The following is a 24,468-nucleotide window of genomic DNA, read 5'->3' as shown; positions in this document are numbered from 1 at the left end:
TTGTCTGAAGGACAATTTTGAATGTTCCCATTAATTCATTTGCAGTGGAGAGGGGATGGCCGGAGGATGTGCCTGCTACTGCACCTGAAGGGCTGTCCTCTCCAGGGGAGTGTCTAACAAATCATGGTGGGGGGTGATGGAAGGAAGGACAGAGCAGGAACCCAGCGGTAATGTCCTTGCCACTGTCATATCTCGACGTCTTCTAGTACTGGAAGTTTGAAATTTAGGTTATTTTGCTAGAGTTTTTAGTCAGTTTTGTGGCTGAAGGCATGGTTTCAAAAAGCATGTTGTGTTTGCGATGGCCCTGATTTCAGGGGAGGATGTTGTGCCTTTACTGCTGGGCCCTGAGAAGGATGGTAAACAAGTTATTCTTTACCCAGTCTCGGCTAAGCATTTGGCTGCTGTGGTGCTGTGACAGGGGCGTATGGTGGACATCGACTGGCAGCTCTCTGTTGTGGCATTTACAGATGGCTGCTGGTGGTGTTCACCACGTGGAGAGTCAGTGGGTGAACCAGTGAGGTTAAGAATTAAAAAAAAAAAAAAAAAAAAAAAAATGGAGAGAAACCTTGCAGAGTAGCAGATCTCGAGTAGTGCTCATTCAGCTGTGTTGGACAGGGCAGAGAAGTTGAGATGTGCAAGAATAAATACGCATCCTCTATCAGTGCCAACAGAAGGAAAGGTGAAGGCAGTGCTGCAAGTGAGTTGGTTCTGGGGCTTGCCCTGAACACAGAGTGTGCTGTTCCTGGAGCTCTGATGGTGTGAGCTGTTAATTCAGTGTCTGTGGGATTCTGTGTAGGAGCTAGGGATGACCAGGGAAAAGCAACTTTTAAGAGCAATTGGTAGGAGCACTTCCTAGCTCATGAAGGTCTACAACCTGTCCTCATTCTGACGGCACCTGGAGAGCATGCTGTGACAGTGCATGTCCTTCGGGTAGTGTGTATGCTGTATTCTCTGCTGATGGCAGAAGCAGGTGTAGTTGGTGAAATGCGTTGTTTTTTTTTTTTCTTGGGGGAATATTTTGGGTTTTATTTATCACTTCTAGATCTGTGAAGTTCCTTGGATTGTCTTCCCAAACTTCCCACTGGCTGTTTGCCCTGCATGTCTAGGACTAGTGGGGCAGATAAGGTTTCATGTGAATCGTGATTGATTTTTCAACATCTAGTGTGTGGTTGTAAAAGGGTCTACTAGCAATAAGCCCAGAGGAATATATCGATGAGTTCCCCCTTTCCCTTGCTCTCTGACCCATTGTGCCACCTTCTGTCATTGATCTTAGAATCATTGAATTGTTTAGGTTGGAAAAGACCTTTAAGATCATCAAGCCCAACTATTAACCTAACACTGCCATCCCACCACTAAGCCATGTCCCTAAGCACGTCATCTACCTGTCTTTTAAATACCTCCAGGGATGGGGACTCGACCACTTCCCTGGGCAGCCTGTTCCAATCTTGTGACCTTTCAGTCACACATGTGCAGTCAGACCTGGTGAGGTCAAAGCCAGCCTCAGCATGTGAAGCTGTCACCAGTCATGGAAATACTGGTTCCTCATCTGATAATACCCCATTCCTTCATGACAGCTGTGCCATTCCTGCAGTGGGGCACCTTTGATATGAAAGGACACCGTGAACTGTACTCATCCGGCCTAGCCAGTAGTAAGTAAAAACAAAGTATGAATCTCTGTGCTGGATGCAAGCTTTTTCTTTGTGGTGCTGACAGTATCTTTTTGTTACTGTGGTTCCTGCTAGGGAAACAAAAAATTTAAGGATCTTGGCACTCTCAATTTCCTCCTGGCTGAGTAAAACAAAAACTGGGCTGACATGTTTGCATCTGTCCTGGTTTCAGCTGGGAAATTAATTAGTTAAATAAAGTTAATTTTCTTCCTGGTAGCTGGTACACTGCTGTGCTTTGGATTTAGTGTGAGAATAATGTTGGTAACACCCTGATGTTTTAGTTGTTGCTCAGCAGTGCTTACACCAGTCAAGGACTTTTCAGCTTCCCCTGCTCTGCCAGGTGCACAAGGAGCTGGGATGGGACACGGCCAGGACAGCGTACCCCAACTGGTCAAAGGGCTATTCCAGACCATATGATGTCATGCTCAGTATATAAACTGGGGGGAGTTGGCTGGGGGGCAGTGACTGCTGCTCGGGGATGGGATGGGCATTGGTCGTCCGGTGGTGAGCAATTGCATTGCGCATCACTTGCTTTTTATATTATTTTATTATTATTATTTTACTGTATTTTATTTCAATTATTAAACTTTTCTTATCTCAGCCCACGAGTTTTCTCACTTTCACTCTTCCAGTTCTCTTCCCCATTCCACTCTGTGGTCCTTAGTTGCTGGCTGGGGTTAAACCGTGACAGCATCACCTCCCTGTCAGCATTGTAGTTCCACAGCCTCCATCGTACTGACATATCTCAGGAGTGGTGTGTGTACTGCACGACTTCTGAGCGTCCAGATAACGAGTGAAATGTGGATGTGAGGCCACGTGTATATTTGAGCATGGAGAAGAAATTGTCACACACTGGTTGCTTTGTTTGAGGAAGGGTACATTAGGAACTGAGTTATGTTTTCTGGGCTACCTTAAATACTACATTTACTAAACTTCCTCAGTCTTCTAGACCCTGTTAATACCCCTTTTTACCAGTGGATTTGCCTTCTCTCAGGTCTTCAGTGTCTGCTGGTGAGGGAGCTCTGTCCTCTCTTGTGGGTGCATGAAGAGTGGGTGAAGGTTTGCTCCCCACTGTACTGCAGGTCTGTGCAAAATCTGGAGGGGAATTGGAATGAGTACAGCTTGATGACCTCCATGCTAGGCAATGCTGCTCTGTGGTGGTTTTAATCTTGTGCAAGGTTAGTATTAAAGTACAGGTGTGCACCATGTAGGGAAGCCCTGGCATTTGATGGGTTAAAAGTTGTGGTGTTGGTGTGGCTGCAGAGGGATGACTGACAGGACGGGGAGCAGATCTGCTGCTGCAGGGTTGTTACTATAGCTGAATAGCTGCAAGCTCTTTGATGGGGGCAGCCCTTCTGGAAAGTTCTTGCATTTTTCTTTCTGCTGATCCAGAGCTGGCACGGGAATCTGCTCCCTGAGTGAGGCGAGCAGGGGGCAGATCTCCCTGCTCATCCTTTCTGCTAATAGTGGGAGGGAAAGGGGTTTGCTACAGCTCCCTCAGGGTCTCCTCCCAAGCTAATCCCCCGTCCTGGGCATCTGCTGGAGGAGCAGGTGGTGGTGAAAACCAGCAGACACTGGAGCAAATGCCTGGGCACCGAGTCCTCTTTCTGACCCGGCACAAGTGTCCTTCTGCAATAAATGAGCCACCTCCCATTTCTGGTACCTTCCCTTTTCCATGGTGCTGGTGACCCTGCTTCCTGCCTGTGCCCAGAGGTGCTCCTGGCAAGGCCTGGCTTAACTGCTGTGGGAAACCTAAACTGGTTTCTAGTTTGCAGTTCTTTGGGCTGGAGTTTTTCCTGACGCTGGTCTGCCTGGGGCTGGGAAGTGTTTTCAGAGCCTGAGCCAAAAAAGGGTGTTGCTGCCTCTGAGCAAGGCTAATGCAGGGAGACCTTACTGGCACTGTTAAATCCTGGCAAGTGCCTGAAAGCAGCTCCATCCCCTCTCCCCTTTGCTCCCTGCTTTTGTCAAACTGCAACCTCCCACTTCAAAGACAGGCACGCTCCTGACACGAGGCTGTTTGCTACACAGAGGGCACAAACAGCTCGTCAGGGGAAGAAGTTGTCTTCATTCCCTGTGCAAAGTCATTTTATTAAGTCTGGGAAATGTCAAAATCAGAGTTGCTTTTGCATCTTCGATCTGGCCCTGCTTATGCGTTGTGATAGTCGCTAATTACATGACTGCATTCCGCTGCTCCTGGAATAGATCCAGCTGTGGGGTGGAGGGGACTGGTGACGACAGGGATCCTTGCTCTTCTCTTGCAGGGCCAGGGAGGTGCACACTGAGCAAGGATGAAAAAACCCTGTGTCTTCTAGACAGCTGGGTTGCACCACAGCGGAGTGCATGCTGATGCTCTGTATCAGTGCTCCTACGAGGTCCTGGGGAGGACAGTCTTCCCTCCCATCTTCTTTCTTCTCCCGGTATCAGTGAGCTGTGGCAAGCGAGCGGAATCCGGGACTGAGCTGGTTGAGAACAAGCAGCTGTAGCTCATCTTCACTGAGAGACCCTCCAGATTCCATGAAGTTGTAGGAGATATTATGTATTAGTGATCAAATGTGACTGGCAAGCACTAAGAGTGAGCTGGCAGTTTCTGGAGCTGTGGAAGGCAGACCATAATTGCCTATGCATATAGCACAAGCCTTGTTCAGTGTCATCTTCTGCTGGATGCTTTAAGCAAGTCTTGCTACGCGAGGGGGCAGAGCTCAGTTAGGCTGGCATCTCTGTCTGGCCCTCCCTAGGAGGTGAAGGATTAATGATGCCTCCTTCAAATTACTTAACGCTGTGGTTTTGTGCTGACTCCTCTCATCTGCTGTGATGTGATACAATGCTGGATGCCATGAAGGGCCTTAAATGGCAAACAGCTTCCACCTGAGCTCCTCCTGACTTCTGAGCCTTTGATTCTGATCTGGAGCTGGGCCTACTAGCAGTCATATTTTGTATGAATTCCACCACCTTGCCTTTGGAGATGGCCACGTGTTGATTTTCCTTCTGTACTCCATCTCCAGCGTACTGATTTCCTTTGATGAGAAGGCTTGTGTGTTCTGCAGTGATATTCCCAAAAGCTGCATCTTACCATGAGGAGACAGACTGTGATGGAGCGCCTGGATGTGTTCCTAGCACTCTCCAAGGGCAGCCTTCCGTTACTGTAGCCTCACCCTTGCATGTCCTCCAGGCTTCCTGCAGAGTCCAGGGCATGAAATAGCTCCTGTAATTTGGACCCACGGGAAGAGGCTGAACTGGAGAGAACCCTGCACTACCAGTGGTGGAAGCAGAGGTGGCTGCTGTTAGCATGCTGAATCGCACAGCATTTTCATTAATTCCAGCTGTTTAATAGGATTACGTGAAGAGCGGCTTCTGCCTGCAGGCAGGCCTATGGAAATCTGCAGCTGTCTGGATCGGTTACGTGCAAATCCAGTGCCTCCCCTTTATGCATAGCAATTTATGAATGATGGAAACCATGTGAATCAATTGCATGAGTAATTTTTCATGTTCTTCACCCTACGTCCAATTTGAGGGGGGCTTTCAGGTAACTGTGTCTGTGGTCCCAGACAGCTTCCCCAAAGAGGGAGGAGATGCTTCAGGATGGCCACTAGGTGTAGGAGTAGGATAGGATAGCTTTGGTGAATGTGAGTCTCCTTGCCTTGGGCAATGGGAATCACCCCAGTCTGCCAGTGAACGTGGAGCTGAACACCCTCGTCTTCTGCTTGGTCTGACTGCCCTTTCTGTAGCATGACTGCCTTGTGAAGGGACAAGGACTTGAAAGCCTTCAGCCTCAAGAGAGAGGAAGGTAACACCAGCTCCTTGGTGCTGGCCAGCAGCAGATGGTCTATCTAATGGTGGAGCACTGGGCTGGGGAGCTGGGACATCCAGCTCTACCTCGGATTCTGTGGCCAAAAAAAATTGCTTCACCTCTTCAGGACAGGCTGAGAAACATATCTTTGGATGGCTGTTTGGGACATCTATTTGGTGCCTGCTTCAGCAAGCTTTGTCTAAAGAGATGAGGAGGGTTTTACCATGCAAGGCCTGGTCCAGTAGGCACTTTCTTGGGGTGCAAGTATAACATAACATTATTGACAGGGAAAATAGTGGCATTGATATACTTTCTCCTTTGAATTTTTAAATCCTTCTAATAGCCTCCTCTTCGTTTCCAAATACAGATATTTATTGTCTGCTTCCCTGACCAAATCTACCTTTTGGAGAGCAGTAGCCCTGACTGAAGGCCTTATCTGTCTATCTGCCCAGTCTTCCCATCTACCCAGCTACAAACCATTAGTTTGGATGTGGGCTTGTTGTATTATGGCAAATGACCTGTTGCCAGGCTGAAACTAAGCAGGAAGCCACGATGCATACATTAAAAGTGAGATGCTAATTTCAGATGGTATAGAAAAATGTGGAAACATGAAATTATAGCTTGCATGGAGCCCCAGAGCTTCATTTATGCTTTCAGGAGTTCTAACAGCTACAGACTGGCACCTGATGGTAATGTCTGGATGTAAGCAAAAAGCATGCCTGTCCTATGAGTAAGTAACTTCTCTGGAACCAGGAGCAGGGGATGGTTGCACTGCGTGACCTGATGGATCTTCTTCATGTGTTGAGGTGTTCATTGCAGGTCTTTTTCAAAGTCTGCTCACCGTGGTCTGTAAAGCGTGTTGCTGTGGTGGCGTGGTCCCGGGAGGAGACAGCGTTTGGACCAGTCAGCAGTATCTGACTGTGGAAGGGGCTGGGGAAGCCCAGGCAGACCTGGTAACAAAGGAGCTGTTGCTCCAAGCTGCCTGGTGAAACCTTTCTCTGTGGAAGCCAGATAATCTCCCCGTTTATTTGCAAGTGGCATTCGGTCACAGTTTTTTGGCAACATATGGAAAATGTTTAAATTAGCTGCATGAGCCATACGTGAAACAGATGCATATTCTTGAGCAGGCTTTTGTCATTGATGTTTGAGCGAGTGAAGGGTGCAGCTGGCTTGCTTGGGAAGTGGGGAGCATGCCCTCACCCAGATGTAGTTGAGTGCTTGAAGTGAAACAGAGAACTAGAACGTTACAGGATGCGTGTCGATAAAGACCGGCTTCTCATGGGCACCTACTGCACGAATAAGATGACTGGGTGTAATGACACTTAACCCTTCACTGCTTTCCTGATTGCTCACTGCTGGTGCAGGATCGGTTGTGTCAGTAGAAGACTGCACGGTCCATGACTGTCTTGTTTGTGTCTTCCACTTGTATGCTGGCATATCAACATACTAGTTTAAAGCTCTGACGTCTGATCAGAGCAGAATTCTATACCTTTCCGAGCGATGTAAGTAAATGGAGAGTAATGAGATACTGTTGAAGAAAGCAAAACATTGCGGCTGCTGTGGCTTTTGGTTGTGAATCTTGAGAGGAATTTTTTATGGGGAGAAATTGCACCCAAAATTGATGCCTCTGTAATTGGAGCTGTGACAGTCTCTGAACGTTGAATCCTTGTGGAGCTCCATGCACTGGGAGGATTGTGTTGCTGCACAGTCCGAGATGTTCACTGCGGTGTGTTTGGCTGGGACCATAAAAAGTGGCCTTGAATATTAAGAGGATTTACTTTATGTGTGCGGCTGGGATGGAATAGACCAAGGTGGGAGCTGCTGAGGCTGCAGTGATGGTTGCGTGGATGTTTGGATGGCTGAGTTTAGCTGATGTGGGACAGAAACACCGAAAGACAAGAATGGAGAGTTTATGGCAGTGGGGTTCAGAAAAGGGTGAGGCCGCAGTGAAAGCAGAGCTCTGGGAGCACTGCTGATAGGGCTGACTGGAAAGGAAGAGGGTTTGGGGCATCAGAAGGAACCACCCAAAGGAAGGCCGCGGCAGGATGTGAATCTCTCCTACCCGGGCAACGCTGTGATTTTCGTGTGCCGCGCCAGGGTGTCTGCACGGTGCAGTATTCACCTGTGGGCGTGCTGCTGACGGGCTGGTAACACTCACCACCACAAAGCAGACTCAAAGAGTGTCCGCTGAGGTGAGCTGCTTGGATCCCTTGGCACGTGTCTCTGAAGGTGCAGATCCAGAGAGGTGTTTGAACAGGCTGCTGGCAAGGCTTACCAGCCGTGGAATAGGGAGCAGGAGATCCCGTTTACTCTATATGCGTGACGAGAAAAGGCAGACGCTGTTTTTTCAGACTTTCTTATAAGAGTTTAAAACAAGCAGGGAATTACTGGAGGGGCACAGGGTGTTTTAGGGGGCTTTGTCTCCCTGAACGAAGTGTCCTTGCAGCAGCCGCTGAGCTAGCAGCACAGTTCGCAACCGGGGCATCACTGCATCCTGCAGGATTGTCCCCTTCTGGGAAAGGCACCTCTTTGGATTACATGGCACTAGAAGTCAGGTTTCTGTGACCAAGGTGAGTTACTTGGCAAATGCCTGTTTCTGGGCACATCAGTGGTACGGGGAGTTTCCCTGAGGTGCACAGTGACCCTTCTCAGGCACTGATGGGCTGAGCCCTCCCCAGGCTTCTGGGCACCAGCAACCACCTACAGGCACAGGCAGCGCAGGGGGTTCCCTTTGCTGTAAGCATCAAAGACTTCAAATCTAGAACCAATGTGTTTTCAAACTTCACAGGTAAACCAAACAGCTGTTTGACATGCCAAATACGGATATTTTGGCTTACGGATGAACCTGGGTAAAACATCCCTTGGGATGTGTTTTGACCTCTGCTTTTTTTTTTTTTTTTCTTGGTTTGTTCATCTGTTTCTTTGAACCGGTTTTACCCGCGGCGATACCCACCCGGAAGCATCCTTGTCACAGGCGTTACTCTAGTAATGTTTTGCGTGCCGCAGGGGGTGGAGCGCTTCATTTTGCAAGGTTATTTTTAACTCCTAAATACTTGTGGCGAGGCCAGTCCAGAATGGTGGCTGGATTCTCCGCAAGGAAGGGCTGCGCTCCACTGCCAGGGGGAGCCATTTCCACTCCTCCTGCTCGGGGTGCCGCTGTAATTTTCCGTGCGTAGTCTCTCCCTCTGAGGAGTGTTCGTAAAGTTTGATTTTTAGAGGGAAGAAAGGAGATTAAATCTGCTCGTCTCTTTTTGTAGTGTGCTTGTTGTTGTTGGTTTGGTTTTTGTTGGGAGACGAAAAACACATTTTTGTGTGTTGCCCCTTGTTAACACCAGATAAATGCCGTGTTTCAGACTCCATCACAGTCCAGCATGTGCCTGGGACAGTGCTGGTTCCAACCTGCTTCATCCTTGGTTTCTCTCCTAAACTTGTGTTGCTTACTGCTTTGCTCTGTTGTGCTACGAGACGGACTCACCTGTTTCCTCTGCTATCACCCCTTGCTTTTCCTTGACCTGCCAGGGTGAGCCATTTCCACTCCTCCTGCTCGGGGTGCCGCTGTAATTTTCCGTGCGTAGTCTCTCCCTCTGAGGAGTGTTCGTAAAGTTTGATTTTTAGAGGGAAGAAAGGAGATTAAATCTGCTCGTCTCTTTTTGTAGCGTGCTTGTTGTTGTTGGTTTGGTTTTTGTTGGGAGACGAAAAACACATTTTTGTGTGTTGCCCCTTGTTAACACCAGATAAATGCCGTGTTTCAGACTCCATCACAGTCCAGCATGTGCCTGGGACAGTGCTGGTTCCAACCTGCTTCATCCTTGGTTTCTCTCCTAAACTTGTGTTGCTTACTGCTTTGCTCTGTTGTGCTACGAGACGGACTCACCTGTTTCCTCTGCTATCACCCCTTGCTTTTCCTTGACGCTGTGATTTCACAGCTTGCGAGGGTCCCAGCCCTGCGGGATGCTCAGCCTTTCATTCCCTGGAGTGAGCTCAGGGGTCTGTGGAGGTTCTTGCTGGCTCACAGAGCAGGACTGTGGCATTTGCCTGGTTCCCAAAATTTCACACATGTACAACAGGTTTTTTTTTTTGTCTGTCTGTTCTGCTGGGCACCTATGCTTGGCTTAGGGCATGAACCCCGCTATAGTCTGGGGGTGCCTTTGGTTACATCCCGTGCCCCCACCACGCCACTCAGTGCTGCAGGCTCTCTGGCTGCTAATCTCATTCTGATCTCTTCATTGTTGTTTTTTTGGCAACCCAAATTCCCCACCCAGGCCTGAGAATTTAACATCAGCACATTTGCATGACTGATCGGATTTGTCTCGCTTCTATGACGACATTGTTTCTATGGAAAATTAATGGATTCTCACGTTGTATTTTTAATGGCTGAAACCACCCCCCTGCCACCCTCCCATCCCCAAGCTCTCAGAGGGGAAGTCTGTAAACAGCTCAAATTAGCTATCCCCTGTAAATAGCTCCCATTTCTTTCCTGCCTGCTGTCCATTTCTTTTCTCTCTTCCAACAGTGCTGCAACACTCCTCTCCTGGTGCTGGTGGATAAAGAACAATGAGTAAAATGAGCCTATGTTTGCTTTCCTTGTCTGGCCCTTGAATAGACGTGATCTATCATGAACTGCCCCCTTTCATCCAGGACCATGGGGTTTTAAATTGTCAGCCTGCCTTAAAGTTTGCTCCAAGCAGGCCTGGGTTGTTACCTTCCTTTTTCGAGGATGCAGCTCAGCTAATGGCTCTGCTTCTGTTCATTTTTGTGATTAACCCTTTTTTTTTTTGTGGGTGGGCAGGTGGCAATGAATTTCCTGCCCTGTCTGTTTGGGGTCACCTGCTCCCCTGCTGCATTGCTTGGGGTGGAAGCAGTGAGGTTTTGACACCTAGCGCGCCGGGGAGAAGGGCCAGGTTTTGCAAAGGAACCTGCTGCCTGGAGGAAGGACAAACCTCCCTGCATGATGCAGTTCAATAAGCTGGAAGGGTTTGCTCTGGGTGGTGGGCATGGCTGGTGAAAAGTCCTCAGTGGGGGACAGTGCTTAGCCACCAAATCGCTCCAAATGAAGGTTAGGGCTACAGCAGTTTTAGTCTTAAATTTTCTTCTGCCATCTCTAAGGTTATTATTCCTCGACTTAATTTCAAGGAATAAATCCAGGGCAAGTCCCATGGTATGGGAATTGCCTAAGGAGAAGGTCTGACCTGGATTGTCTCCTCCTGGAAGACTGAAGCTGGTGGCCAGGAGGCTCAGAAAGACTCTTGTGAGCCAGCTGTTGAGGGGGACACAATGTTTTAGGTCAAGGTCTCCTAACCCATGGTACCAAGAAAGTATTGTTGAATAAGGACCTGAATGCCTGAGACAGAAACTGCTGGTAGCTTGTCCCCAAGCCTGTCCTTGGGGAGACACTGGGGTGAGCGGGTGATCCTTAACCGCCCCCAGCCTTAAACAGTTGACTGCTGAAGATCAGGGCCTGTCCCCCACACGGTGAGGGTCCTTTCGAAAAGAGCTTGTTCCATTGCCGCATGGCTGGACTGCACTCAGATGTCCTTCTTTTCCTGCCTACCCCAGGCTTGGCTTGTGCACTGGGGTGTGCTTGCTGCTGCAGATCTTGCTTTCAGCCCCCCAAACCCAAGGGGAGGTGCTGTCTCTCTTTGAGGGTAGGTGGAGTTATTGGGGGAGCTCAGCTGACCTTGGTGTTCCTACCTTCTGGTTTTAGGTCTGGATAATCTGGAGTACAAGACAAGCCTGGTACCTCAGTCAGGTGGTCGTGTTTGCTGGTGGAATAGGCTTTACCTTAGTGCTTTGGTAATTAAGGTGTGCTACTACAAATGGCAGGCAGGCAACTGCGGGGACCTGACTGCTTAGTTACTTAGGACAAAAACATTGCCAGCTTTTTAGACAAAAATGCTGAAGGTATGGAGGTAAGATAAGGGGTTGATTTGAATTCTGGTGGTGGAGGGAGAAAAGGGGGCAGGAGAGAATCTGCTCTGTGCTGGCGGAGGCTGGGCTGAAGCAATCAGCTGTGCAAAGTGTTACTTTTCTGGATGCGATTGTTGCTTGGGGCTTTGGATTATATTAGCGTGGAAAAAATGCCTCTGAGTGAAGGGCCACAAATCATAGCTGGGCCAATAGGGAGAGAAAGAGGACTATAAAACAGGAAATCAATTTAATACTCAGTGGGTGTTTGCAGCGTGCTCACCCTTCCTTCAAATTGCCAAAGGAAAGATTAATTAAAGTTATATTGAGCAGCAAAAATGATGGAGGGTGTGAGATGGGGCTTGCATGGTACAGCTTTCTCCATAATTAATTGACAAAGGAATTCTTGGATTTCATTACCCAGAACCTTGCCATCTCCTGCTCATAAAGGGCAGCTGAAGCAATGATGGATTTCCAAGCCAGTATTGCTGCCTTGCAGGTTGAGCCGATGAGGAGCACTTCACAAGCACTTGGGGAAGGTGCTGCCCCTGTCAGATAGTGCCTGCATGCTATTTATGGGTCCTATCATTTAGGATCAGAGCATGAAATGCTCTTACCTGCTTGTGGCTTTGGTTCCTGGCTCCCCCGCCCAGCAAGGCTGGGAGATGCACACACTGCAAGGTGGGGGTGTTGGAAGGGGATGGAGATAGCTGGTGGCTACATCTCTTGTCTCTGCCTGCTGCCTTTATTTAGTCAGACTAGCTTTTGAGCAGGGTGTGACGAAGCTGTAAGAGGCCAGGCCTGCCTGGACCACTTGCTAACTGATGAACAGGGACAGAAGAGTATGTGGCTTCCCTTTCCCTGCATCCTGATCCAGCTGCCATCTGTGTCCCTTGTGTACTTTTCATGAGAAGCTGCACCTGATCAGTGCTATCTATCTTTGAGAGAGGCGTTTCCTGCTTGCACCAGCTGCTTTTCGGGGCTGTTGTGTATTACTTTCTACCTCTTTGGAGACACCAGGGCTTTGCCTTTGTGTTGGAGTTTCGTGTAAGCTGAGCTGCAGCCCAAACTGCCAGGTTCTGCTGATCTGTGACTAGAGCATTTCCTCCCAAATTTTCCCTTGAAGATCTTAATTTGGTTTCATGCCAAAAGCTTCCCTTGTATTTGGCTGGGTATGAAGCTTTCTGCTCTTGTCCTTCTGGAAAGGAGCTGTGGCAGTCCTCTCTAAGGGTGTTTAAACACTTTGTGGTGCAAGGCGTTTCTACATACCATGCTGTTATAAAGGGAAGACTCTGCCATCTGCCCGGTAGTCTGAGGTCTGGTAATCCTGGAAGTTTGTTTTCTCTGTTGATTTCTGTAATAAATTACTGAATATGCTCACTAGTGCAGGGCTGGGAGATGTAGAGCAGGCTGAAGCTTTGGATTAGTTGGATGCAACAGCTCCAGTCTTTATTGGCAGCATGAGCACCATGGCCATGCCTGAATTCTGTTTGATGTGTGTTATTGCTCTGATAGCTGATAGTGCCTGGCTGTGGGATGCTGCAGAAAAGAACTTTTTTTGTTTAAAAAAATATGTCTATGAATATCAGTCTCTTGATGCAAGGTCAGCCCTTCCCAGCTTGTGAGAAAAAAGAAAGTGCTGAAAATGAGCCCCCTCCTCAGCAGAACGGAGCATCCATGGCAGTGGTGGAGTTGGACGGGAGCTGGGAAGGGTACCTGTGTCCCTCGGCAGGAGGGGGTCAGGGTTGCCTGGGCAGAAGGACAGCCAAGTGGGGATACATGTCAAAATACATTCATTTGTGTGTCTACGATGGCTTCTTCCTAAGGTCTGCTGCCTGCCTACTTGTACAATGTGGCCAAGGGGGGTGCCCTGCAGGCTGCATACAGCTTTCACAGAGAACAACTTGGAGATGCACAACCAAAGCCCAGTCTCATATCAGCATTGCCACGGGACATGCACAGTCACCCCAAGCAGAAAGCAGAGAGAGCAAAAATGTTACGAAGCTCACATAGCTCAAATTAACTTGCATGGGAACAGGAGAGGTTAAGCCAGTCCCTTGGGTTTTGCACATGGGATTAGAGGGGAGTAGCATCCTTAACCCTGTAAGGCTGAAGAACTGGGCAGGAAACATCCTCCTGCGGTACTTTCTTACGAAGAGGCAGGTGTTTAACCATTTAAGAGCCCATAGAGGGAGCTGCTTTGCTGCCTGTGGCATGGATTTCCCTCTCCCTGTGTTCACATATGCCCTCCCGCATTGCTCGTTGTACCACGAATGGATTCATAGATCGCTGCACCAGAGCGACTGCCATGTCCATGTGGAAGAGATGAAGACCTGGAGTGAGGAAGCGACTGGCAGCAGGAGAGTTATGAATATTAAAAGGAAAATAACTTAACCTAATTATGGTAGGTAGTATAATCCATGCCACTGAGTAGTTCAGTTCTGTGTTAAAATAATGTGGCATTCTGCTAAGGGAGAGCACGTGGTGTTCCTTAAAGCTGGTCATTGTGTAGGCTCACATCTACATTCCAACAAACTCAAGCCCAAAGTATTTCTTCGTTCCTGCATCGTCACCTTCTGGGGACAGGATATTCATTGAACGTGAATGGGAATTTCTGGCCTAATTCGGTCTCCTGCAGGTAACTTCCCCAGAGAGGGTGCTCTGGGAGCACTACACGTGGTAATTTAGGCAATTCAATTTCTGCAGAAGTCTGAACAGGGATTTGGAATCTGATTCCCAGAAGGTTTCGATATTCTTGGAATATTTGTTGCTGTTTAGACGTGGACCATCGTCTTAGACATTCCTCCACAAACTGAGACTTGCTTCTGAAATGAAATGTGCTCCCTGGGCAGGGGAACTCCTGCCCACTGAAAATTGAATTGCCGAGTCCCTGTTGCCAGCAAACCCTGCTCCTGCCAGGCAGCAACGCTGGCTCCGGACAGCCTTGCTGTGTGGAGGGGTTTACTGCTGGAGCCTTTGAGCCAGCTTATCCCTAAAGCTGGCCACTGGGAAACTTCCGATCATTCCTACTGAGGAGAAACAAAGTGATCCAGGTGAAATGCAATGGCTGAGTATGGTGGCCTTCGTGCTTTTCTTTTACCTGTCACTGCCGCCTGTTTCCCATCCTCTTTTGGCTTGAGTGTTCGATGCTCAGGGTCTGGCCCTATTTCCAAAGTGTTGGTTTGGGCTTTTTCTCCCTCTCCTTTCACTGGTTTCTGCCTTATTTTGAGGCTTTGCTCCTCCCTCTGACACAGTTGTTACTTTGCCCAAAGGAATGTGTTGAGCTTTTTATTCAAGGGATAAATCTGCCTTAGCATACTTCAGGATTCTGTTCTACTGGTTCCTGTGCCAGCCAGCGGTCCAGCAGCAGCAGCAGGCCTGTCTTCCTGCGAAGAAAGAAATACGGAGGTACTGGGAACGCACTTTGATCTGTTGATTTATTTATTTATTGTTAGACTGTGGAGCGTTAGCCCTAATGAAAGTGTGGCCAGCCCTGAAAATCAAATCTCCCAGCGCTCAGACCTATCAGGTTGGGAATCATCAGCAAGTGCTCAAAAATAACTCACCTGTTTTTGCCGTTGCATGAATAGCCACGTTGTTGTTTGCCAGGAGGTGGTGCCTCCTTATTGCCTACCTGTGTCTGCATATGCCCAGCACTCCTTGCCCATAGCTTGTGTTGCTAAAGGGGGGACATTGGTTTTCCCTTGTACTATTTGGATATGGTACAATCAACTCTACAACAAGAGGAACTGGTGCCCTAGGATCTTTCAGTAGTGCAGATGATGGAGAGCAGAGGTCTGGGTGGGGATTGTCCCTAACAAGTACTTGTGTGATTGATCTCCTGAGTGGGTTCAGGGCACATCCTTCGATTACGCTGTGAGCCCCAACAGCCGGTGTGGCTCATCGCTTGGGTGACACAGTTGAGCCTGCGTTAGATGGACACAGGCAGGCTACCTGGGTTGCCTGACCGTGGCATCTGTTGATGCTCACAAAATTGGAGATGCCGAGTTTACTTGTGCAAACTCTTCTTCCTTGGATATTTTGCACTGGCGTGAGTAGTCATGAGGCATCCCCGCTTGGGAACCCAGGTATCATCTATGCACAGAGGCTGTGAAAACGAGCAAAAACTGAGTCTGAGTCATGAGTATTGATGAAACAAGTTTGAGGCATCTACCTGGGCTCATACTGCGATTTATTTTCCATGCTCATTGCTGTACTGTGGTGTGGGAAACCTGCTGAGCAAGAGTAAAGACCTTCCAGCAAAACTGTGTTAAAACTATGCTGGAAGAGCTAAAATGAGGTCTCTCAGCGTGAGCTGTGCCAGCTGGCTGCAAGTTCAGACGCGACCCTCGAGCTGGTGGCATGCACCAACCTAGTGTGGCTCTGGCCCCACAGAAGGAGGGCTCCTTTGGCTCAAGTTAGAGGGCATAGCCCTCAATCTAGGTTCAGATCCTGTTCAGCACCTAAACCCTGCCATTTCTTAATAAAAGCCTCAGCCGGTGAAAACGTCTATGTTTCAGGATAGATGGAGCTTTCTTGGCAGGTGGGGTATGCCTGTTTCCAAGGCTTCTTTTTCTGCAAATCTCTGTCACAGCTGGTCCTCATGGGTGCTACGGGGAAAGCTGCTGCGGTGGTCTCCCGTAGCGTCCAAAGGCTGACCGCTCTGTTGGTCCCTGTCATCAGGGTAAATCTGTCGCCTATACTGATGCCCTGGTGGAGGAATGGGGGCTTCCTGGCAAGGGATCAGGGCAGGCAAATGGGTGAAAGTTTTGCTCCAGCTTGGTGGCCGGAGATCCGTTCAAACATGGACATCGGTCAACGTTTCTCAAGCGCGGAGTTACATTCTTCTGCCAGCTCAAGTGGCTCTCATATACTTGTATAAACTTGGAGCTGACTGCGGTGAGGGTCAAGGATACCCCTCCCTGGGTATTTGTCTTGAAGTGTTAGAGACCAGCCTGTTTTTAACAAATCACAATATTGCATTTTGGTTTGTATTTTTAGGAACAGTCATATTCAGTTTTCTCGCTGAATACCAGAAGCCTTTCTTACTTGTTGTCTTTGCTGGGAGGGGGGAAGAAAAAAATAGAAAGGACCAGAATTTTGTTAAAAGTCTGGATGAAACACACTTTTCACAGAAAAGGAAGTTTTTAAACTGTTGTGAACACTTTTGTATTGAGTTCTCATAAGAGACAGCAAAATTATTCATCTCCCCTGAAATCAGATTGTGCTACTCGGGACTAGGGAAAGGAGAAAACACAAGCGGGGTGTGGGAGAAGGGAATTGCTTTGCGGCATTGAGGGGAAAAAACAGGTTGGAGGTGATTTTCAGGGAAGAGTGGTGAAGCCCCCCCCCCCCCAAAAAAAAAGTTACTGTGGAAAAGCAGGACTGTGAAAGCATTGGTGGCTTTGGACTCTGGTTGTGTGTGAAGCACCTGGAGAAACTGTTCAGCCTGTCCTCTGCCATAGGTGTTCTCCTTCCCCGTGCCGCCTGCCATACCTCCCAGGTGTCACCACACCTCTCTGCTCCGCGCGCAGTGCATGCGCCAGCACATGGACCCTTTTCCTGGGGGAGAAATGTGTTGAAAATGAAGACAGCTTGCCAGGCTGCTTTTTTCATTTGGGTGCTGGATTTGTTTGTTAAACACAGTTGTCCTTCCCCTTTGCCCCAACAGACAGATGCTGTCCAGTTGCGTATCTGGGAGGGTGGTGAGGTTAAACATTCGGGGTGCTTGGTGCAGGTTACTGGTCCAGCATGGAAGCAAACTCCCTCATATTGGCTCCATCAACCTCAATAAGAGCTGCTCTGTTCTTACTATCCAGAGCGATTAATGCATCTTCTTAAAGAAAAGCTGGCACGCTGTTGCACTGAGCGCTAGGAGTTTGCACCTGGCTGTGCACTGCAGAGCTCTCTGCCAAGAGAAATACCGGTTTCCAAGTTTGTTAGCCTGCTGTTTGGAGATTTTAAATTTTTTTTGTTTGTTTTTGTTTTCTTTTTTGGAAATCCTCCCACATTAAATTAAAAAGGAGACCTTGGTAAAGGAAATCAGAAGGGATGCTTGCGATATGCTTCATTTGCCAACAGTCTCTGAACTTGTGACCCTTTAAAATAAAGTACTTGGGCTTTCCTGTGGGACGGCTCCCTTGGGGTGGAAGCAAGCGTCTTTCAGGCTTGCGTGCCTTTAGGAAGGAGCCTTTGACAGCACAGGAGAAGTTGCAGTGCAGCATTCTCAGCCGGGACTTCCAGCGAGGAAAGTTGTTCAGCTGGTTCGGGACTGCGATAAATCATGGTTCCCCTGGAGCACACTGGGACTGCGGAGAGCTGGAAATAAATGCTAGGGAACTTCAGCTTTTGTAGTGGGCCATCTTTCAGGATGATATATGACTTTGTAACAGAAAGAGATTCTTTTGCTAGGGCTGGGAGAAAACTGCTGCCTTCCATGGGGAAGGAAAACGTAAGAATTCTGTTGATGTAAATCCGTGCTGCAGGCTTGCCCTGAAAACTGTGCTTTGGCATGGGCTACCTTAGCCTGAGAAACAAACTGTGTGGTGCTAATGGAAAAAAGCCACTGAGAGCCCAAGGTGGTGGCAATTAATTTGGGTCTGAAATGGGATGATGGGTTTGGCAGGAGGGTGGGGACTGCACATCTAGTTGGCTTGTATAATAGTGACTTACCGAATGTGGCTGGAGAGGGAATCGGATGGCATGGGATGCCGTTTTCATTTCTGCCCCTTCATTGCCTCGTTGTCATGAGCAAATAATTTCGCCCGATGGATAAAATGCCTTTTCTTTAAATTGCAGTCACAGGAGCATATGTCTCTGCTTTCTTCCACTGGCCATTCCCAATCAACTTGGATTGTTTGGCCTTGTTAGCTGGTGGGGATCTGGCAGTGTTTTAGGTTCTTCTCTGTTCATCGTCAGGGCTTGGATTGCCAAGGAGTTGGGGACAGCATGAGTTCTTGTGTTTGTGTAGCAACCAGAGGCTCTCTCCTCATTACAATTGATGTCAGTCTGCATATAGGTTTGTCTGCACTAACTACGGTCTCTTCTGGAGCTGTTGCCATATTTCTGTACTCTGGGGTTTGGTAGCGCAGCTAAGGAGACCCAACCAAAAAGTCAGACCCAGCCTCCTTGGAGGCCATCTCCCATTCCTCTGCTGTGGCCAGGTAACCAGGGGGAGACAGCTTTGTTGCAGGGAAAGGGGGAAGCATGTGAGTCCCCCTCCGCTCCTGCCAGGGCTTTGCTGCTCAGAGCAGCTCTTGGCTGGGGCAGTTTGTGGTAGCTGGGATGTGCCCAGTAGCAGGCAAAGATTTCTTGCTGTTCCCATGTGCCAGAACAGTGACATTTGGCAAATGCTGCTGAGATGCAGGATAGACGAGGCAAGCGCTGCATCAGAACTAGTGCCATGCTGTATCAGAAAAACCTCTGAGTTAACCTGCTGTAATTCAGTTGCCATAGATCTGACCGTAGGTTTCTGATATTCAGGCAAAGGTCCGTGTTTCATTTGGTCTTGGCAGTAACAGTGAGATGATAGGTAAAACCCATCGGTTTCTTAGGCCTAACACACTTTGATCGGTGATGTTGCTAGTGTAGCAAGCAATGGGATGTTCCCTCCCCCCCGCCCCCCCCAAGTAACGTAAATGTTGTTGACTTAACATGAGAAGAAAAATTATTCCATCAAATCTAGTTGCTGTTGCAGACAGCGACTCAGCATTGCTCCTTGTCTGACTTACTGAGTTCTCTTGAACTGTACTACTGATTAATTCGCTCTGCGTTTTTTGGGGTTTTGTTTGTTGGTTTTTTTCAATTTAACCTATGCAGGCTTCTCATATGAGTTTTAACAGCTCTGTTCATAACCTGTTTGTTATCTCTGAAAGATCTGTTCTGCTTGGCCAACTGCTTCATCACCTGTGTTTATTTTGTTCAAATACCTGAAATGGTAGCTATATACTACAGCGTCAGCTGGGTCAGGATACTCCTGGGGTGTAATTTTTTTCCACTCAAATGATTTCCAGTCTGTTCCTCTGAGCTGTGAATGTCGAGGTATCAGTTTGTTTACCTTATTTTCATGGCTTCTGGCGGAAACTCAAGGATTTTTACAAAATTAAAAACTCTGCAAAGTTAAATCTGGGTAAGTGATCCACAAAGGGACAAACAACTGGTGTTTCTCCACCAAGGTGGAGATGGTAGGCTGGCTTGCTTGGATCTAGACCAATGTGGTCTGTCTGAGTGCTAACCATGTGTGTGAGGTCCTGCAGGCTGACAACCCCAGATTACGTTGCTGAGCTTGAGGGCTTCACCGCTCTCCCTCCTGTCTTACGCAAATTGTTAGCCTGCGGATGGTGCGGATACAACTTCTTTTAGCCTGAAGAAGAGAAGACTGAGAGGGGATCTTATAAATAGTTACAAATATCTTTAGGGTGGATGTCATGAGGACGGAGCCAGACTCTTCTTAGCAGTGCCCAGTGGCAGGACAAGGGGCAGTGGGCACAAACTGAAGCGTAAGAGGTTTCAGTTGAATATGAGGAAGAACTTCTGTACCTTGAGGGTGACAGAGCACTGGAACAGGCTGCCCAGGGGGCTGTGAAGTCTCCTTCTTTGGAGATATTCAAAACCTGCCTGGATGATGTCCTGTGTAACACGCTCTGGGTGAGCCTGCTTTAGCAGGGGGATTGGACTGGATGATCTCCGGAGGTCCCTTCCAACCCCTGCCATTCTGTGATTCTCAGCCAGGATCTGAGCTGCGACTTTGCTAGTTCCTTCACACTAACTAGGGAAACGCCAGTGACCGTCCCTTGTGTAGGCTTTAATGAAGAGCGAACGCCACCACCTCAGTGCCTGGTTGAGAGCCAGACCTATAATAAGAATAAGGCAAGGAATCATCACAGCTAATCATCTCCTTTTGGTGGATCTGCACAGTGGCTTAATTTAAATGCTGTCACCTGGCCTCCACCGATGTCCACTCCGTCTGCACATTTAAAACTGCTGCTGTGTATTGCCTTTTTCTGGTCCACACCTTTTAGGTGCGATACAGGCCACATAGGGACTGTACTTTCCTTCCAAATTCAAAACAAAACTAATTGCAGTTTGTTTCTCTCCAGCTGCCTTTTGGGGAGATATCGCTTTAGATGAAGATGATCTGAAGCTGTTTCAAATAGACAGAACTGTTGACTTAACAAAGCACTCAGATGGCAACGCAAGACACACTTCAGGTAAGGGCAGCCCCGGGGTGGCGATGCCTCCTTTCCCCTGGTTTTATCCTTAGGGAGGAAGGAGGAGTTCCCTCCCGCTCGTGATGCCTGTTCCCCCAGCCAGGGAGGAGCGTGCAGAGCTCAGTTATGTGACTGAGGGTGGGATGTAGCTCTGAGCTTTGTTAAATAAAACCCTAACCGCGTTTGATGTAGCCAGTCCTGTCTCACCTGAGGGAGAAGATTTTCAAATTTACAGCACTGGTCTCTTTCCACGAGGAGCTGTGTTTCTGCTAATTTGGAAGGAAATGTGTTTGAAATAGGGGCACTCAGTTTGGCATTAGTTTTGACTCTTACTGTCCTCCCCCCTTTTTGTGCAATGTATGATCTTCATGGAATAATGCATTTTTTCCAGCTGTCTAGCTAGGTAAGACCCACCGCAGTCTTGCATACAGGCTACCCTTGAAGAGATGTTATAATTGAAATAGGTTAATGATTGTGTTGGTTTTCTGTAAAGCCAATAGGTGGGGTAACATGTGCTAATGTCGCCCCCCTGCACAGCTCTTTCGGATGCTCAGTCTTCTGCCAGACCAGAGCTGTTTCTTGACTCAATAGCTCTGACTGGAATCCGGCTTTAACAGTCTCTGAAACACTCTGCAACTGGTTTGGAGGGCTCCCTGTGGTATTTTTGTCTTTATTCTACTTTATGCTGGCAGGAGAGAGATTGTTGGAAGTCTGAGCTCTGAGACACACCAGAAGGACTGGAGACAGAGCAGGTCAGGACAAACTTCTCTTCTCTCTCTGCTGATACATTGTTAGGTTAGCAATTAGGATGAAAGGTTGGGTAGAGACAGAAATCACAGAAATCACACATTCACCTGACCCCTGGGCATCTCAGTTCATACTGTATCGTTCATAAGGACTGGTGGCTGGTTCTGTATCCCTGTGACTGCCTAGTTTAAGTTTCAGAACATCTAAGCACCGTCTAGGTCCTGTTCTGGGGATCAGTGCTCTTCAGATTACAGATTGATCCCTGGAAATGCAATTATCCTGCATTGTTGTGTCACTTAGCCTGTTTGTGTCGTGTTTCGGGCTGTGGCACATTCTCAGGTGATAGCTGATTAGGAGTAGGTTGCCTCCAGAGCAGAAGGTAAATCAGAAAATGAGGACTAGGTAAGTGGGACAGGCAGCGTTCATCTCTTCCACATCCCTTTGTCAGCTCCTGAAGGTAGACAGGGAGACTGTTGGGGAAGCAAAGCCAGACAGTGTTTGACTGTATTAGTTTGCTATGGTGGCTTTTTTAGTGGTCGTATCTAGCACATTTCTCTCTCTCAGCACTGGTGCCAGACCCGCACCATCTGGCAAATGGGCTGAACTTTATAGCCCACATCTGCATCATCTAATGCAGGCACTGGTCTCTTACAGCCATGGCTCGTGTCATGTGGTTGGACTCATCTCTTCCTGGCACCTTTTATTGACTGAGGCCAAGCTGGTGCATCACACGATGCTTTGCATTAGGCGAGTGGTGATGCCACATCACTCGCTTGACCCTGTCCTCATCTCCTGCAGGCTTTGTTTGTCCCTATGGCTTTGAAACCCTGGAAGTGCAAGCTGATAAATGGGCAGCCCCCCGTGACCGTGACGGTGTTGCTCTCTGCGGAGCATGCACAGAGGGGGCTCTGTGTTCACCTGCCCTGCGAGGGGGCTCTCGACAGGGGCAGGAAGGGTTCATTCTTCTCTTGCAGGGCTTGCTTGACACTCATGTGAATTGTAAGAGGGTGGTCTACTTCAGCATGGTGGGGATTGGGACCCATTCTTCCCTGGGAGAAAGTCCTGTGCTCTGCTTTTTTATTTGCAGTGGGAAGAATGCAACCTCTGTACAGAAACAGCCTAAGACCTTTTATGAATGGGACCCCTTGAATTATAACATTTCAGAGTTTCCTAAAGCTGTTAATCGGATTAGTTGTATAGTGGAGGAAGTACTTAATACGTATATACAGACACACAGGCTCTGCGTATCTGGGAGCTGCAGTTCCGAACACGCGATTAGGCTAGGCATTCTTTTTCCCCTGTGTTGTTTCCTTGTCCCCAAAAAATGCTGTTTGGCTGGGAGGAGGGGTGAAAATTGTGCCAGTTGACACTGCTGGGTGGTTTATGGGCATACGCTCTGCTGGCTTGTGTGGAGCATCTGCGGCTGTCAGGCTCTGGAGGAGGAATGAGGTTCCCATGTTCTTACGGGTGACAGGGGACGTGGTTTTTCACTGGACCCAACTGTAGATGATCTGTTTTGGTAAAAGCTCCACCTTGGTTTGTGAGGGCTGAGGCTGTCAGATGTTTAAAGATTTCCCATTCCAGCTCCTCTTCTTCACCTTCTTCCAGTCTCCTGTCTGGAAAGACAGCTATGCCTTTCTCTGGGCCCTTGAGAGAGGCAGGGAATCTGATCTGGGGACAGCCTTGAATTTCAGTGTTTCCAAGCATTTTCTCAGCAAATATTTGAGCTAGTGTTTCATTCCTGAACAGCTTTGTCCTCCTGGTGAAGTCACAGAGCATGAAGTCACACAGTCATGGTCCCTTCCCTATGTAGGACGTGGTCTCAGATGTCTCTGGCTCATGTGGGATTCACGGTTAGGGGTAGCTGCCTCCTTGGTACCCAGCCTGGTACCTTACTTCAGAGCTTCAGCAACGATGTCTCTTTGGCTTTGTCTGGATGTCTCTGTCTGGTGTGCCTGGATTTTTTTTGTGTGAGTGGTCACATACAGGGAATTGGCATTACACAGGGAGTTGCATCGCATGTGTTATGTATTTAAAGCGTTCTGGAATGTGGAATATGACCTGATGGTCCTTATTCATGTGAGCAGTCTCCTTTGCTCCAAAGGAACTTCCTTTCCAAGCATTTGCTAGGGAGAGCACAGGTGAAAACTATGGAAGGCTTTGCGATAGCATCTTGCATGCAAACATCGTTCTCTGATATGTTTATAGCGTTGAGGTTTTCTTCAGACCCTGTGGAGGGAAAGGCAGGCATGATGGTGGTCTACAGCCAAGTGCAACCCATTTAATCTGAGCAGGTTTTACATGGTGATCTCTATTGACTTAGTTAAAACTCTGAGCTGTGGGTTAGTAGAGAGTATTTGCAAGGTCAGAGGAACTCTGAGTGAATGCCAGGAGACGTGCTAAGAGGGCTCAGGGCTATGAGCTAGTTAATTTCTCATCTGGAGAAATCTCACAGGCAGGCTGGGTAACTGCCCAGCGTCGCGTCCCTGTTGGACCCAAGTGAGTCCTGGTGCAAGGCGATTGCCTTTGCTTTATCGCTTCACCTGCGGAAGCCGTCGCCACAGAGGAAGAAGGACTTTTCTTGCCATGCCCGTGGGAAGGGTATGCCTATTTAAAATCCTGCCAGGCTTAATTTAAGTCTTTTCAGGCATCTTAGGGATTAAGAGGACTTTTCTGATATATTACCTCTTCTCCTGATTTTTGTATCACGGAGACAGTTTCTAGTTGTGAAGGGCACCTCTGTGAGTGAGAAAGGCAAGTTTGTCTCTTCTGGGTTTGGCACTGGCGGGTGAGAAGAGGCAGGAGCCTGGCTGCCCTCGCCGGTGCCGTGCCGCGCTGGACTTGCTGCTGAGGCACTGACTCTGCATCCCGCTGCCGCCAAGAATGCTTTTCAAGAACAGTCAAAACAGGTTTTCTTTGCCTCTGATCCTGAGAGGTTTTTAGGCTCATGGCTTGAAGGCGCTGATGGGGCTTTCACACTGCCACAAATCAGTAGCAGGAAGGATTTACAGAGCATCTTTGCTAGCTGGAGTGAGTAATACTTCAGATACCAGTGCAGCTGGGACAGGATATGTTTGATCCCAGGGTTTCTACTGAAATCAGAGGAGGGACAGAGGCTGCCATAAATAGCTGTAGGGTCCGGGCAGAAAATCAT

At 48.4% G+C, this 24,468-nt stretch overlaps 1 protein-coding gene across 1 annotated transcript in view; it reads left to right on the top strand.

The window, feature by feature from the left end:
- Positions 1–298: 298 nt before the first annotated feature.
- The window catches only part of TLL2 (tolloid like 2), a 78,946-nt gene continuing 54,776 nt past the window's right edge, over positions 299–24,468 (top strand). The window contains exons 1-2 of the mRNA XM_035897398.1: positions 299–356; positions 20,457–20,567. Coding sequence (XP_035753291.1) covers positions 299–356; positions 20,457–20,567 — 169 coding nt within the window. The remainder of the gene's footprint in view (positions 357–20,456; positions 20,568–24,468) is intronic.

This window comes from Egretta garzetta, unplaced genomic scaffold (assembly GCF_000687185.1).
Source record: "Egretta garzetta isolate BGI_Z169 unplaced genomic scaffold, ASM68718v1 scaffold56, whole genome shotgun sequence".
Classification (NCBI taxonomy): Eukaryota; Metazoa; Chordata; class Aves; order Pelecaniformes; family Ardeidae; genus Egretta; species Egretta garzetta.
The sequence above is the reverse complement of the archived record's forward strand: the minus strand, read 5'-3'. Positions and strand labels throughout refer to the sequence as shown.